Below are 17,795 nucleotides of genomic sequence, written 5' to 3'. Positions count from 1 at the left end.
TTATGGGATTAGCCAGATCCATATCAGTGGGTCATGAGACAATAAGGAGGCATCATGCAATCCTTAAGTAGGACTATTTGTCTCAAGTTCAGCTTGGACTACTGGAAGCTTCTCATGTGGGAATGAGGATATATAGGAATGTACTTTAAAAGGGCTACTCATTCAGATCTGATGTTTGTTTGCCCTTCTCCTCAAATAAAATATATGTCTTATGTGGAGGCTGCAGGGATATATCAGATCCATGAGGAATCCCAACCACTATACTATCAGAATCCGAGGCAGCTCAGACTCTCTGGGATTAACCATGTCAGGGATAAGAATTCTGTGGTCGCTTAAAGACCCTCCTGCGGGAGCCCTAGCTGCTTACCTGGAGGGATGTTGTGTGACTCCTGTAAGTATTTTCAGTGAAGCAATAGGGTAAGGCTTCCTGAACTTTCTGCTTCCTCAGAGCCATGAAAGGTGTGAAGGGCTTGGACAGGGCAACCCTATTTTTACTTACTGATGTGACCAGGAAACACCAGGAGGCAAATGTCAAGTTTTCCAAACTGCTTCCAAAAGGGGAGGCCCCTCCTAGCCATTCCAGAAGGCACAGAAAATGCCATTATTAAACCAATATGACTTTCATTACAGCAAATTTCTCAGATTTCTTTAGTCTAAGAGACTCTTCAGCCCATCCATTGTCAGTAACTGCATGAAGAAATTTAAGAACTCACCAGCTAGAACAGAAATGCTTCATTTGCATGCTGTCTAAGTTCTGTAAATCAATTACAGGTAAAATGCCCTACTTCCTTGTCATTCTCCAGGGTACTTTGAGGATCACTCGAATTTTGTGGTGGGATTTAATTTCCTGACTTTTTAAAAGTTCTGTTGAATTCAGATGCACAGTCTTATGATCAGACTGAATGTTCATGTTCATCCATTTCAGAGAGAGGAAAGATAATTTGGAAAACAGTTTGGGATGGCAAATGTGACCTATTGTCACACAGGGCTATTGAAACCCAAAGAACACAGATGTACTCAGAAGGTGACTTCTGTTGATTCAGAACTGGATGGTGATGTTTCCCTCCAAAACAGGCTGGGAAAGCTGCAGCCCAAATGGAAATTAGTTGGTACAAAGGTCTTCTCAAAGTTATGGGATTCTTGCAGTGCCAGGAAGGCATGGTGCTTTCTAGGTGATGTGGCTGGAGAGACAGAAATCTTTGCTTTCAGTGTAAGGATTACAGCACATTGTTCAGTTTGAAATGTTGTGCTTCAAATTTCCTTTTGTAGAGTTTCAGAGTGGGGTGGGGGTGGGGGGATGGTCTATGGGGCATAGGTGTCCAGAAATTAAAAGCTATTGTTCCTGTTACCTTAATCATAATAATGAGTTTGATTTGACAAGGTCAATTAATTATTCAGGTTTGGAAAGCAGCACGATTATACATATCAGTGGGTAAGAGGAGAGGGCCCAGAACAGGAAGATAAAAGGTAAATGAAGGGCTGGTACCCGCCCAAGCTCTGTCTTTTTCAAGTTACCTGCCTGTACTATCTCCCTGGCCTAGGCCCTTTCTCTCTGGAATTCTACTAACACAGGGAATGACAACAACATTCTGGATTCTTTCTCTCATTTCTGCCCCATTCCAAAGACAGTGTTTCCTCCCTTTCGTGAGCTTCAGAGATGTTTGACTCCAAAAGGCAGGTAATTAACTATCAAACAATAGCAGGGATTTTCAGATTAATTCTGCTTAGCAAGAAACTGGAAAACTCATTTACACCAAACAAAAGGGAGGGGGTGATTAGATGTTCCAGTGACAAAAGAGAGACCTAGAAAGGGCCTTGGAAACTGATAGAGACCAAAAGTTTTATTAGTTATTATTTTTATTATTATCGCTATTAAAGTACTACCCCTGTTTTATGAGCACTGTATGCTAACACTCGCATCATGCAGATGTGTCTCTGAATGAGATTAAAGCCCTTCAGGTGTACGACCCAGGCCTCTGTGTGTGGATGAAAAAGATCTTTGCTTATGTTCTGCAGACCACCAGGGTCACTGTGCTGTGCCATCACGCAAGGGTGCTTATGAAATGATGAGGGCTTTGAGATATCTTCCATATTGCCCTTAACTTAGCAAACAGTTCAGTCCCACAAAGTGTTTTATTCACTCTGTGCTCTCTATGATTCAGTCTCTTTCAAAGAACTATAGAGACAGAGGTGGAGGTATTTTAGATACCCTGAGAAGCAGCAGGTTTAAGAGAGGAAAAGGGTTAAAATATGCAGCTGGACTCCAGAAGCAGGCGCTTATTAATTACATTCACAAAGCAGAACACCTTAAGGTCAAGGGATGGAAATCATTAGACCCAAATTTCAATAAATCTAAAATGGATCTCCCTCACGCTGACCTATAAGATTGTGTTCTGGCTGCCCAAGTGAAAATACGTGGGTGGTATTTGTTACTTTTCACAAACTCGTATTGAATGGAGGATTCAAGCCATCTTAAAATTAAGAAGTCCAAAGATCTGAAGTGCTCCACAACACATGATGCTTTACCACATGAGGGTTTAGATGAGTTAGTATCAACCTGCCCTAGAGCACTCAGATAAAATCTCAATGTCCTGGCCCACTCCCCCACCAATTCCCACATGTAACCAACCCCCAAATTCTATTTTCCTTTGGATATATCTTCAGACTCTGGGCTTTCTACTCTGCCCCAGCTAACAGAGGAACTCCAGTCCTCTATCTTTATAATAATACTCTCTTGTCTTAAAAGACCTCTGTCTTTTCCTATTTCCATGTTCTCTACAAAATCCAATTCTCTTTTCTATACCACAACGGGCCCCTCAAATCAATGAAACCCACCTTTCATTTACATGTGCTGGCCCATAATGGTACTCACATATAACACTGCCCAAAAGAACTTTCTAAGATGATAGAATATTCTTTCTATTTCTATACTACTTGATAGAGCAGCCACTGGTCATATGTGGCTACTGAAGCACCTGAGGTGACCAGTGTGATTGAAGAAGTAAATTTTAAATTTTATTTGGTTTTAGCTCATTTAATTTTAAATAGCCACTATGGTAGGTATGTACTTAATTCAGTTCTGTTCCCTCCCCCTTCTCACCACCAGCCCCTGCTGCCTTTTCCCTCATCCTCCTTCCATGCTGCCCCCTAGAGCCACTTTCTTAGTCAAGGTTGTCCTTTATTCCTGGCTTGCCTAGAAGACATGTCCCACCTGATCACCTGGACTCTCTGTGTACAACTACGATCCTGCTCCTTTCTCCATGTTGACCTTGGACAATGCAAATCAAAAGAACCATTACCATTTTCCTGCAGACTGGTCTAACATTCTGGGCCATGGAGGCTGAGATGTCTGTGTTTTGATATTCACCCTTAACTCTGCCTGGTGCTTCTCATGACTTCACTTAATAATTGTTCTCCCAACCCCCTATACTAACCACTACAGGGACCCTCTTCTGCAGCCCAGGCTAGACTGACCCAGTCCATGTTCTAGCTGCTTGACCAGCCTGGCCAAGACCTTAAGAAAATATCCCCAGTCCCAACAGCCTAGGGAAGATTTTGGAGCATTTAGGTAGCCCCAGAGCTATATTTATTTATTTAAAGTTTATTTATTTGTTTTGTGAAAGACAGCAGGGGAGGGGCAGAGAGAGAGGGAGAGAGAGAGAATCTAAGCAGGCTCTGCACTGTGTGTGCAGTGCCTGATGTAGGGCTCAAACTCACAAACCATTGAGAGATCATGACCCAAGCTGAAATAAAGAGTTGGACACTAAACCGACTGAGCCACCCAAGTGCCCCATCCCTAGAGCTGTCATTTAAAGAAAAAACAAAACAAAATAGAAAGGGAAAATACAGTTCAACAGCAATATACAGAAGAGACGAACCCATAAAAACAAAAGAAAGGAAAGGATCTAAGCATTTCCCTTTTTCCTTTACCACAAGAATATGCAATGCTATCCACAGATTTAAAAACTATCCTAGCAGAAATGCACACATCTAGAACTTGCCACCAATGAAAGGTTGTCCTGAGGACAAGATAGACTGAAGATTATGTGCTCAGCTAAAGTTCTGGCAAACACGAACCAAGAAAAGGCCTCTAACCCTTCACCCCTGCTCTTGAGCTGAGACAGACCAGTGCTTAGCAGCATGGGGAAATCTGGCTGCCACATAAAAGGACCAATCTGATTTCTATATATGTCATTTCTGAATTCTATTAAAATATATAATCAGATTATATGGGGGGTAAGAGGAACCACATTGCAGGTGTTTCCAGGAGTGTCTGGAGCAGGTTCGTACCCCAGGATTCAGTCAACAGCAGCTGTACTTCTAGAAACTGAATTCTTGGGGATGGCTTGGGCAAACATCACAGAAGTCCATTTCCACCTGAATGGGAACTAACTCTTCAAAGGTGGCTTTTTGTTTATCTTCCTGTGCTAAGTGGTTGGGCAAGGTACCAGTAACCAGAGTTGTTTCTCAGTAATTATTTACCATATGAATAAATGAAAGTACTCATAAGTGCATAACAAAGGGCTGAAGTTCTGAAGCTCAGACACTTGCAAAGGTGACTTCACTGCTGTCAGCAGGAACTCAAAAGATCCAGAACAAAGAACTGGTGGGGTACAAACGGTATTTGATAACGAGAGGAAAGACATAATCCCAGACCTTAAGCAGCTCACATGATACTATGAAAATGTCATTACCTTCCTTCCACGTGTGTTTATTTTTATGTGAACCTGACTGCATATGCATAAGTACACACACTCATGGGCAGACCATCAGTTCAGCAGTTCAGTTCTTCCTGCTGCTGCTAGCTTGTCTGTGTGCATCTGTGCGTCTGTGTGTGTCTGTGAGTGTTTAATGATTGTAATACCATTCTGAAAACTTAATATGTCTGACTTTCATTCCAGCAGTGTTCTGTTCAGGGTTGAATAGCAACTTCAACAAAATCCAGACAGTCAGCTCCTGCTAGGGGAATTAGGGTTTATGTTCACTACAATAAATGATCCCAAGATAAATATATTTCTTTTTTTTTTTAATCCTGGGTGGTGATGTATCCTCTTTCCAATACAGAAATGGGGGAGTCTGGCTCTATTTAGTTTGTCTGATTGCTTCTAAGAGGGGGGACAGGTTGGCTCTGACAAACTATGGTCCACTATTCATTAAAGTGTCAATAATGCTCAGCCCAGGCATATCGACAGCGGATTAGCTTGGGCTGAGTCTGTGTACAAGACCAGTGCCTTTTTTAACGTAGCTTGTTTCCAAATCAATACACCCATCAGCATTCGAAAATTAGCCCAAGATGAGATTCCAATACTTGAGGTGGTGTGTCATGCTAAGAGGCCACCTAGCCAAGTCACAGATGTAAACACCTAGCTGGGGATTAGACATTTTCCATTAGTGTGGACACGAGTGAAGATTGATGTAGACCCCTTCACCTCACCTCTCCTATGTCTCCACCCGTACACACACTCCACTTTCTGTCTTTGAGCCTGTATAAGACCTCTGGACTGTAAGTTCAGCCATTTGTTTCAAAAAGTAGTTATTAAATGTGCACTTTGGATAAGGTACTCTCCCAGGTATTTAGGGCAGAAGTGTGTGGGTGGGTGTGTTGGGGGGTGGAGGGAGAGCTTAAGGAAAACAAATGACAAAAATATGGTCCTTATTTTCAGAGAGGTTTCAGCATTTTTCACTATTCCTTCCATTTTCCAGGTCCATAAAGGTCCTACTCCATAAAGCGAATGTCTGTACTAGTGGGCATTTCCTGATTTCTCTTGCCATTGTTGGGTATCCTGCTCTTGACAATACATGTGTGCAGGTGGGGGTGCAAGGGGAGCATGGTTTCAGGGAGGGGTTTCAGAAGCACCCTTTGGCAGAGATTACAGATGGTGACCCTGGAGCAGTTGCCGGGCCTCCTCATCGAATATGATTTTCAAACTTTTTTTTTTTTTTTTGCCAACTATCCACCATAATAAAAATGTATTTTGTATTAAAAACTTACACACTCTGAAACAAAAATCTTATATAATGATAATTTTTCTGCTGTTTGTAAGACACTGATACTGTCTATGAAATTCCATTTCCTTTAAAAAAAAATGCTGCTTGCATCCAGCCGTTTGAAAAAGATTCATTTGGAGAACGAATAATAGAAAAAGCCATCGCAATTTCTTTTTAGAAGAGAGAAAAATAAGAACAACGTGGTGTGGCCAAGCTCTGCCCCGGCAGGAAGGACGCTGCTGTCCTGGCAGCCCCTGCCCAGGGCCAGTGTCACGGTGCCCTTGGGTGGTTGTGTCTCATGCCCACTCGCGTCGCCTCACCCTTCAACTGCGCATGGCCGCAGCCCAGGGTGGGCAGCCTCCTGCCTTCTCACAGCTAGGGTTCCCATCATACCTCCAGCTCCTTTGTGTTCTTCCTTCTCCAGTCACTTTCCTGCCCTTGTTTACTGACCAAGTCCACCCCCTTTCCTTGGGCTCCCTGACAAGAGAGTGGCAGGAGGCGCCTCCCCAAGAGGAGCTTCTTGCCCCAAATAGCATTCAGCTGTATGGAGGGAACTGAAAATCGAACTGGGGAAGAAACTCCAGCAGAAGGGCCAGGCTACACTGCTCAGGGCTTAAGCTTCTGAGATCATAGAATGAGGAATTTGGCCCACTGTAAAAGAATTTTAAAAAGCTAAAATGCAATATCAGTATTTAAAGATATATTAATGATGGGGCACCTGGGTAGCTCAGTTGGTTAGTGTCTGACTTCAGCTCAGGTCATAATCTCATGGTTCATGGGTTCAAGCCCCAGGTCGGGCTCTATGCTGACAGCTCGGAGCCTGAAGCCTGCTTTGGATTCTGTGTCTCCCTCTCTCTCCACTATCTCCCACTTGTTCTCTCTCTCTCTCTCTCTTCAAAAATATATAAAAAAATATTTTTTAAATAAAAATATATTAATAGCTAACACTTCAACAGTACTGTAGGCCTGCTTCTAAGTGTTATGTAAAGTGTAGTCCTCAGCAAGCTGCTCACAACATTGATTCCATTTTACAGAAGGAAAGCCTGAAGCCCAGTTAGTAACTTGATCTGAGTCTCACAGCCATAAAGAGGCCAAGTCTGGTTCTGAGCTCTTACTCCCTAATTAAGAGCTGCCCACCATGGTAAAGTGTCATGTGAATGCCCCAGGGTCAGTTCTGCTTCATGGGGAATAGGTAGGAATCATTCCCAGGGCCTGAAAAACTCAGCCAGAGCAGAACCAAGAGAGATGCAAAACCAGAACATTGACATAGGCCTAAAAATCTGGGGGCAGGAACTTGGGGTGCCACCAAACACAGTGAATCAGATGCAGGTTATTAAAAGGGAGATGTGGCATCAGAAACCCGGGGCTGGGAGATGAGAGACACAGGCAAGCTGGAGACAATGGAGGTGGCTGTGAAGGACACGTCTCAGGTGGGCATTCAGAACGTGTGTGATGGACTCTGCTTTCTTGAAGGCTGCTCCAGGGTATGGCACGTGTGAAGTGCCAGAAGAGCTAAAACACTGGTCTTAAAATAAAGCAGGCCTAGAACTGGATGGAACCTAAAAAAAAAAAAAAAAAACTTAAGGGAAGAAAAAAGCCAAGGAAAGCAATAATTAGAAGATAATTTTCTGAGAAAATATATTATTGGAACAAAAACAAAAACAAAAAAATCCTAGTCCTATTCAACACTAAAACTTATTTCAAAATTCAGCTTCTAACCACAAACTGACAGTTAGCTGTCCTATTGTCCTGGCCAGATGGAACAAACTGAATGTATCTCTGCTGGAGATAACAGAAAAAGTGTTCAATACAGGCTCTCCCAGCCATCCATCCAGACCATCCAGCCAAGCGACGCCTACCTTGCACAATGAGGTGGACCCTTGAGGTCTTTGGGTGGTTGTCCGTCTGCACAGAGCACGTGTATGGGCCCTCGTCATACACATCCACGTTCTGGATCTCGATGCTGTACTGGGTTTGGGTGTTGCTCAGGAGGACCACACGTGGGTCCAGGCACCACTTGTCATTCCCAGCGTAGAGGATGGTGCTGCGGTTTAGCCAGGCCACCCGGGTGACCCGGTTGTCAATTGTGCACCTGGAGGGAAGACCAGACGGTTAAGTCCAGGGGTCAGAGAGAAATGGGAACCATCACATACGCATATCTTGCTTGATTTGTCATGGTTGGCATTTTCTGGGATGGGGAAACAGAAGTCTTATAAGATTATTGTCTCAGAACACTATCTGAGATTTCTGGGCCTTGAACAGCCCAGTGCTTCTTAAACCACCTAAGCACAAGCCTACTTCAATAGTCATTACTATTCAATAGTTACAACTGGAGGCATCTTCCACACCCAGAGTGGCTAGGCCCTTTGAGCACCATAGCTCGCCCTTTGCTTAAGGATTCCCATGATGTAGGCATCTGGGGAGTACTAAGTCATCCAATATTTATAACAACCCTATGAGCAAGGTTCTGTTGGTAAAAGGAATGGAAGAACAAAGAAACTAAATATTTCTCCCAAGTCACACAGATAATATATGCCAGATCAGAGACCTAGATTTTGACTCCTAAACATTATCTCAGAATAGTGAATTCTAACAGAAGGCTTCTGAAGTCAAAACTAAATATGGACCACCACCATTGCTATTCATCTTCATTATACCCAGGGGCAGAAATGTTCAATTACTGTGAGACTAAAGACATTTTCTAAAATCTCAAAACTGTTTGCACATGTAAAAATAGATTTTGTCTTTTTTATTTTTGCATCTGGAGTCCCCAAATTGTGGAAGCTCCCTTCCCTTTCCTTACACTTTCAAATTTTCCAGCTTCTCTCGCCAAGTCCTAATCACATCTCTCTGTCTGTATTCATTTCCTTCTCTCAATACACCAAGTATGTTCTATGGCCTTGGGCGAAATTCACAAATAGTGTCCTGATCCTAACTATAATGCTGGAAATAGCAATGTAGCTCAGTATGTATAATGATGCCTCAAATTTATATATTCCTTTGCAGTGTACAAAATGCTTTTACATCCACACTGTCTCTTTTGATTCTTGCAGCAAATCTGTGAAGTAGATGATCTTACCCATTGTCTACTTTAAAGATCAGGACTCCACTATTTGGAGGGGTCTGGTGACTTGCCCAGGTTAGAGAGCTAGGAAGTGACAAACCTCTCAGCCAGGTCGTCTAATTCCTGGTCCCGTGGCCTCCTCAGAATGTTCAAGGGAAGGGAGAGTTCAGTGGGGAAGGATGATTGCTTCCGCTGAATTCTCAAAGAAAACTAAGAATTGCCACTGAGCACACCAGCTTCCCCGGGTGGTCCTCTCAAGATGAGATATCCTGTACCGTGCATCCTTTCTGCTTGTACTTGTGTAAATGTCACAGGATCATTGCAGGGCCACTCAGGCACAGGTGGGGAGCCTTGCTGAAAGTGCCTGTGGGGAAAGCTGCTCAACTAGAAACACCTTTGCTCTGGTGTCCAGCAAGTTCTATGTTGTTCATTGTGTTTTCTAGACAATGCAGGTTGTAAATGATGGAAGATCTTACCTACCAGGGAAGATCAAGGGAATATTTCTGGAATTGGACATGGGTCAATTGCATCAGAATTGCATGAGGGATTTGTTCCAGGTTTTTATTCTCACCTCCTATCCTACTGATTCAGGCTTTGGGTATCCAGAAATAAGAATTCTAACAACATTCCAGTTGGGTAATATCCCTACCAAAGTTTGAAAAACACTGGTATGGAGCCATGTGTCCAGGACTAGCTACATAATTTGGGGGGCTTCATACAAAATGAAAGCGCAGAGCTCTTTGTTCAAGAATTATTAAGAATTTCAAGAAACTGAGAACAGAGAATTTAACCATATGCAGGGTCCTTCTGAATGCAGGGCTATGTGTGAATAAATACATACCCTAAGCTGATCTCAGACTTTATTGTGCTTATGACGCTTCTTGGGATCTTATTAAAACGTACATTCTGATTTGGTAGGCCTGGAGGGGGGCGGTTCCTGAACTTTTAGTTCTGAACTTTTAGTAGTCTCCCAAATAATGCCAATGCTGATGGCTCTAGAGCATTCCTTAAGTTGAATAAATCTAGTGGTGAAACATATGAACACTAGGGTTGAGGAAGCACTCAGCTAAGCACCTCACTATGTGAAAGTGTGGTCAGAAACCCAGCAGATCATCATCCCTTGGGAGGTTGGTAGAAATGCAGAGACGTTGCCCCTCCCTCAGATGCAACGAATGAGAATGTGCATTTTAGTAAGATAACACATGTGAAGTTTGGGCTGGTCTAGAATGCACTTCAAGACTTCCTTTGGCTTTGATGACAATACCTAGAATACTCTGAGAGCAAATGAGAGGTGGAGAAGTATGGCCAACAAGGAAGTGCCTGATGCCATCCCCTCCCTTAGGTTCCCTGCAGACATTCCTGATGTTCTTCCTCTCAGGTTGCCTCCCTTGAAATGTGGATTTGGAACCACAGTGTTTTGAAATCCCTGAAGAACAACACACTCCACAGGACACTTTACTAGTAATACACCTGGGATGTTATTTGTCTTAATTACCTTAAGAGTGGTCCTTGCTCTACATTTTGCTTGGATCCAAAGCAGAGAAATAGACTTTCATATTCATGGCTAATATTTACTGAACACATATTATTGTATACTCCGTGTTATGGAAGCCTATTATATAGATTACTTTATCATCTCAAAAACCTGGTAGATTCACTTATTAATTCCAGTTTACAGATGGAGTTAAATTGAGTTAAAAAAAATCCAGATTGAAAAAAAAAATACCTGAATTTAGTAGAATAACAGTGGTATTAATCTTCAGAGCCAGAATTCAGACCTAGTTTTATTTTATTTGGTTTCAAATTTGGTGTTCTTGAATGTCCTCATAAGCCCTCATAAGCACATATATATATATGTGCCCTATATAACATTTAAATTCAATGTGCAATAGAATCAGCAGCAAACCCTGATAAAATACAGATTGCTGGGCCCCTCCCTGGTCTGGAGACCACATTTTTGAAAGCCATTAATTTAGACATCTGGTTTCTGGTGAAATGAGAGCTGCAGAGCGAGTAGGCACTAGGAAATGACCCTTGTTTGAAACAGTTTTCCATTACTTTAAAGGAGAGAACTTCCTTGCAACCAATCTGCTCTGGAAAGCCAAAAGCAGAGTCCTAGTTAGTTTCTCCTCTAGCAACTAAAATTTGACCAGACACCAGGTGAATGGTCAGCCGTGGTGCAGGAAATTCTGATCAGCAACCTCTGCACAGCTTGAATAATTGTTTTTGATGCCCGCAATGGGGCATCTCACAGCCTCTCTGAGATGAATCTGAGAGGACAGTCGTGGGCTTCCTGTGAGTGTCTAATTATTGGAAATTGACTGAAACGAAGCAGTCTCACTACACCGCACTGTGTGTACAGGGCCAAAGATGTTCATTTGCAGATACACTAATGCTCTGAACACAGCCAATTTCCAGCACGGTTATGCGGCCCCTGTGATATACTACACTGAAAAGCTGGCATAGCTTCAGCTGTGGTTTTGGGCACATCCAAGGTCATGTTTAGATGTCCAAACTGTCACTGCTGGATATCAGTCTTGCTGAGTCTCCACGGCATTAATGCTGGCTTCTGCAGAGATGGATCACAAAGGTAACTTGGCAGCCAACTACAGTCACCTCCTCATACCTGTCCCCATCCATCCGTCTCATTTATCGAATCTCCACAACAATGCAGAGGAGACAATTCTCCCAGGTTAAAAGAAAAAAAAAGAAAAGAAAAGAAAAGCAAGCATAATTGCTCCCTCAGTCAGAATGCTCTGGTTGGGGGGGTTTGGTAGAAGACTGGGGTGGAAAATTCCATCAACCGGTTCCCTTTTTGCAGAGATGGTCCTTTACAAAGATCTACAAAAGATGTTTCAAACACATCACAATATTTCATGTCCTTCAGGAAGGTAATTAACCGTATGATTAAAGGTAGGGAAGGCTTCAAACTCAACTCTCCCTAATCCAGGCAAGTACAGATGACAACGACCACTTGTTATCAGGAAATGGTCACAGGTCAGGATAAGACAGGCCAGGAAGGGAGATGCAGAGACAGAAAGAGTTGAAAGTACCCTGCCTAAACCTTGATAGACTTTCTCCTTTCTCCCTGCATTCTTGAGATATGCTAAGCTCCCAACCTGAGCATCCTTTCCACCATCCTGGCAGACATACGAAGAGAAACAACGTCTATAGACCTAAGCCTTCTGAATGGATCCCTGGAACTCCCAATTCCCCACCTTCAAACATTTATCTCTCAATTCTGAAATCTCCAGTCTTCTAGCTTTAATGCTGCCATCACTTATTTTCATCCTCCAGCCCTCTGGCCAGTGGCCATCAGCATTCAGTGTTTGTGTGAATGGCCTTCCTTTCCTACCAGGCCTGTGAACCTCCTGGTTTCCTACAGACAGCCCATGGCCTGACCTATGAGATATCCTGGCAGAATCCCAACAGACAGACAGAGCCTGGGAAAGATGCTTGTTTATTATTTCACTGATGAGCCAGAGTGTCCTTCACAGTCTATGTGTCTATCTGCACCCTACTCCTTTCCTTGGAGAAATTTCTTTATAAAAAGAGCAGGCCTGATCTTTTTGAATACAGATAATCCAGGGTGTGTGGCCTGCATGGATTGGGAATGTATTTTCTTTGATGATGAAAATGTTCACATATAGTTGAGTAGAAGAAGATCAGACATACATGCCTATGCTGTACCTTGCACCCGAGCACAGTGTATGGCAGAGAAAGCTGTCATACCTGTCATTTTCTGTAGTTGCAACAATTGTGCCAAAGCTCCAAAAACACAGCCCTCTATGTCCTTAATCTCTTGCTGATGAATAGTGGCTTTATTACACTTGCTGCATTTATACATAGAGTAACAGCAAACAATGATTAAGCAAGCCCAGGATGAGGGGCTGCAGAGATAGAATCATAAGAGTGTGGATCCAGGGTCTCAAGCTACTTTAGGATCTGAAAGGAAATGAGAAAGAGAAAGAGGCAGACAGCGAGTGTGTGTCTAGAAATTGTAAGAAAAATAGAGCAAAAGTATCTTCTTGGAATCTTCTAAGGACAAAGAGAGCACTGAAATAAAGAGAAGGATTATTGCAGAAAGAGAGAAAAATCCAGGCTTGGCCTTTCTTAAACACACCCGCCTGAAGATCTGAGGACTATAATGGATCCAGACAGTGGGTAATCCAACCATTCCTTCTATCAAATGGCCCTTTAACTGCTTTTGAAAAGCAACACATCTTAAGCAACGCTTGAGACTACAGTGAAATAAGAGCTTCCGCCCTTCACAGCACCTGGTCACAATCTCCTCTTATTGCACAGAAATGCTCCAGCTGCCCCTAAGTTTGGTTCCTCTGAGCTTTTGGCTTGTGCCCCACCCCTAACTACAAGCTTCACAAAGAATCATTACAATGTGGACAGCTGAGAAATACCGACACCCAGCCTCATGGAGTTTGCATGTGTGTCTTCCAGATCTGTTCCTGGGGGAAAACCAACAGGCAAAGCAAGATGCTTTATCACCAACCTGATGATCAGACATCACTGGTACCTTAGCCTTTTATTGTAGGAGAAGACTTCCTTAGTAGGGTTGCTCATTTTGAATCTACTGGAGTCTAAGTTCAGGTTGATATTTATAAAATTATCTTGGGCTATACAGAGACAAAAACACTGAACTTAACACTCCATTCACACAGGCCTTGAATCCCTCAATTACTACTGTTTTTTGTTTAACACTGAAAAGAAAAACAGATATGGGCTATAACATCTTTCTTAGTTATGAAAATGACAACACTGCCCATTCCTGGGTAGAGACAGAAGTCCTAGGAGAAGGACCAGGGATGAATTCTAGCTTGCACATGCTACCCTGGGATCCCACACTGCTGGAGGGTAGCTATGGTCTGAGGGTGGGTGGGAAGAGCCATGAGAACAGGCTGTGAAGTCAGACTGCAGAAATCATAGTCCCGGATCTGTGCTTGCCAAGTCTCAGTAAGTTTCATTTCACTCATCTGCAATGGAAATAACATTTCCTCCTGCATGGGGTTAATGAAAAGATTAAATGGACCCATGCATCTAAATGCATTCCTTTGCACTTAGAAACTCAACAAACAATGTGATTATACAATGTTATACACACTGCTTTCTCGTCTTCCATGTAATGTTGCAACACTGATTAAAAGATAAGTTCTTGAAAGCAAGGGCCATGCCTTATTTTTCTCATGTACCCTAGTAAGCATTCAATAAATATCTGTTGACTGATTAATTTTTGTTTAAGATCACTCATCTATCACAATCTCTTCAGAAGTAAAAGATCATGGAGACTGTGTCCAGGAAAGGCCCAGGTTGTGAGGATAACTACTCTGCCCATGATTTATAATGAATTTATAATGCAAAATGCAGACACCACCCTCGATGCAGTGGAGGCCCTTCCATTTCACTAATGTCTTGAAGATGAATCCAGAAGGCTTGGCTTTGTAGTCCTCCAAGAAGTGTTCCACATAACCACCCCTATCCACCTAAGTCAAAGAAAGTAGCATCACCTCAAAACAAACTGCTGAGTGAGGTGGGCCATGACTTGTCTGAAATGAATGGCACAAGATTTTGATTTGTTCTAGTGATAAAAACCCAGTGCAAACTCAAATATTGAAGAAGGCTTGGAACTGCTTATCTGGTCACATCACATTTGTAAGCCATTGCTCCCACAACCCACTTCCTTACTCTATAACTGTCACATGCATGCAACATTGTGGGCTATGAGTCATCTTGATCATGTCATACAACCACAGAAGAAATCAATGGAGTCTTTTTTCCCTAGGTGACCAAAGTCAGGCATCCAGAAGGTTATTATTATTATTATTATTTTTTTTACCATTCCTTTCCCTAACATATACAAAATTGTCTAAACCTAGAGGAGGGTCTCTTGAACTCCTTGTTGGAAACCAACATTTCCTAAGGGAGAGAACCCAGAAGTGCTGAGGGAAAAGTTCAGTGGAGATTCACTCTGGACTTTATCTGCCATTTGACCTTGGGGTCCAGTGAATGATCTCCTGCAAAGCCTCACCTAATTTCCCACTGCTTTAGGCAAGATGTGTGTCTGGTATTTGGATTACTTCTCACTGTTACCTGAGTGTTCTATTCACTTGTAGGATTCAGTAACCCACTGTTTTTAGAATGCCCTTCTTCAGTGTGTGGTAAACAAATTCCTATCCCCTATCAAGGCCAATTTTAAATATGATTTTGTATCCCCACTGCCTATCATTTGCAAAAATGTTTAATCCCCTATGACTGATCTCCAGACATCCCTTGGCTACTTTCAGGGCAATTTGGATCTTGTGAGAGTTGGGGTGCCCATTAAGGTTAGAAGGAGGTGCTCAATAGAAGAGGGCAAGCATAGCCTTTCAGGCAGCAGGAAGAGAATGAGCAAAGTACAATGGAGCTGTAAAAAAATTCCTGGCATGTAGGGGTGCCTAGGTGGTTCAGTTGGTTAAGCATCCTACTCCTGATTTCAGCTCAGGTCATGACCTCACGGTTTGTGGGGTCAGGCTCCATGCTGTCAGCAGGGAGACTGCTTGGGAATTTCTCTCTCTCCCTCTCTCTCTCTGACCGTCTCACACTTATTCTCTCTTTCTAAAAATAAATAAATAAACTTTTTTTAAATCCTCGTATATTTGTAGAAGTTTGGAAATTTAGACAGGATGGGTTAAGGGGGATGAGTCCACTGAGTGAGTGCACTGCTATTTCTGTGTCACCTAGATGAACCACAGACTGATATTTCCTCTGGCTTCCTATTGGGTTTTGGCTGATGGGAAGCATTGGCAGGAGATGGGGTGTGGGGGGTAGGAGAGGGGCTGTCACAGGCTGTCAATTCCCTCGGTCAAAGATGATTGATCCTAGCCAGTGGACCTCTCCACACAGCCCCCTGTCTCTGGTGGGAGCTATGACCTCCTCCTTAATTCCCTCAGCCTTGTAGGTGTTAATGATCCCCTCTTGTACTAGCCCTATGGTCTTGACTATCCCTGTAGTTTTCCTACACTTTGGTTCCACCTCTGTAAATATCCACTTTATTAAACTCTCCTCAAATTACTCTATTTGAGTATGCTATCTTTTTTTTTTTCCCTGCAGGAACCCTGACTTTTGCAGGTTGATTGTGCAGTACACTATGTGAAAGATTTTGGGTGTTTTGTTTTGTTTTGTTTTGTATCCTGAAGTCAAGAGGAACCAGAGAATCAAACTGAAGAACTTTGCAGTGGCTAACTCAAAAAATTATCAATGGCTAGAAAAGGCACCAAACTTGAGCTTGTTTCTGTCTTCCAATGGGTGGTCCTTCCTGGCATGGAAAGGGCTGGGAAGAAGAAATCCAATTCCAGCAAATGAATCTGTCTGCAATCTGTTTTTCTCCTTTTCTTTGTCTCCCATCCTGGTCCTCATCAGCCGCTCCATGGAAAGCCACATTCAAGATGGGGCTTCATCCTGGAGAAGCTGGGCCCAGACTGGCAGGTGTAAGTAGAAAGCACACTTCTAATTATTATCCAGTCTAGATATCTTTTTACAATGACACTGGGAAAGCCAGGACTCACTCAGGTGAACTGAGATGGATGGCACATATTAGACCTTTGGTGTCATGCATGAAAAAGGGTCTGGAAGTACCCACCTCCTCACTGGCTCAGGTCCTCGAGTGGCTAAGAAAGATGTACCAGCCTCGCTGGTCTTGTGCCTAGGAGTCAGCCTCAGGTGAAGTCAGTGCGGCTTCATCTCTGGGACTAGTTCCAACTCTAATTCCTTCTTGAGACAACTCTAAATCCTTCCCGAGGCCTGGATCCTGTCTCTAGTGCCTCTCCCATAACTGGTGAAAATTGCCTATAGTTAGAACTTAAATATGCCCAGGATAGGAAGAACTTGTGGCCTAGGAGGCCAAAACCACATCTTAGACCAATCACAGCTGACATTTTCCTTCCCACCAATGAGCATGCCTGACACCCAGGCAGTTCTGACTAGTCAGCAGACCAGGCTGTGTTTCTACCTGTTTCTCACATGGAGACTGTGTACACATATGACCCTGTGTCAGGGAAGAAGGAGTCAGAATGAAAGCAATCCAGAATGAGGCCATAGCTTTTCCTCCTCTACAGTGGAAGAGATAGTCTGCTACCTCAAACTCCCATGGTGCACCAGAAGGAAGAACAGGCCAATGAGATGTAGCATGACAAAAAGAGCTCCTAGGTTGGAGGAGCCTTCTCTATTTTCTTACTATGTGACCTTGGCCACACATTATTTCCCCTCTTGGTGATGTGACTGTGTCTCAAATTACTGCTCAGGGCCCCCATGGGAATCAGGGCCAGTGATAAGCAGGCTGGCTTCCTCCCAGGTTATGAAGCTCCATTTCCACCACTTGGGAGCTGAGACCAAGCTGGAACAGAAGAACGGAACCAATGCGGAGGTACATGCCAGAGCAGCTGCAAGGCTCCTTCTCTACTTGTGCATCCTCTGCTGGCCTGTGAAGAGAAAGTATCCCCAGGGTCCAGAAAACCAGTGTTCACTACAAGGAAATGTAAAAATAATTAAGTGGAGAGGAGCTAATTGGACCTCTCCAGAGAGTTAATCTATGAGATGTGATACATTGGGGGGGGGGGCAGGACATATCCCCCAGAAAGACAAAAGCTCCCGGGGGAAGCTCCCGGGGGAAGGATCAGCCTTGGCTGGGCCTGCTGCCACTCGGAAAACTCAATCTCCCAGTGGAAGACCTCACTGTTTGCATATTTCCTGTCAG

At 43.3% G+C, this 17,795-nt stretch overlaps 1 protein-coding gene across 4 annotated transcripts in view; it reads right to left on the bottom strand.

The window, feature by feature from the left end:
* NTM (neurotrimin) overlaps nt 1-17,795 on the bottom strand; it is a 396,476-nt gene that overhangs the window by 160,137 nt on the left and 218,544 nt on the right. For all 4 annotated transcript variants that reach the window (XM_047071627.1, XM_047071628.1, XM_047071629.1 and 1 more), the window contains exon 2: nt 7,848-8,080. In XM_047071627.1, the coding sequence (XP_046927583.1) occupies nt 7,848-8,080 (233 nt within the window). The remainder of the gene's footprint in view (nt 1-7,847; nt 8,081-17,795) is intronic.

The sequence above is a fragment of the Lynx rufus genome, unplaced genomic scaffold (genome assembly GCF_022079265.1).
Source record: "Lynx rufus isolate CCGP_SWC_20201006 ecotype Redwood Valley unplaced genomic scaffold, mLynRuf1.p SCAF_9, whole genome shotgun sequence".
Classification (NCBI taxonomy): Eukaryota; Metazoa; Chordata; class Mammalia; order Carnivora; family Felidae; genus Lynx; species Lynx rufus.
This window is presented reverse-complemented; position numbering and strand designations above follow the sequence as displayed.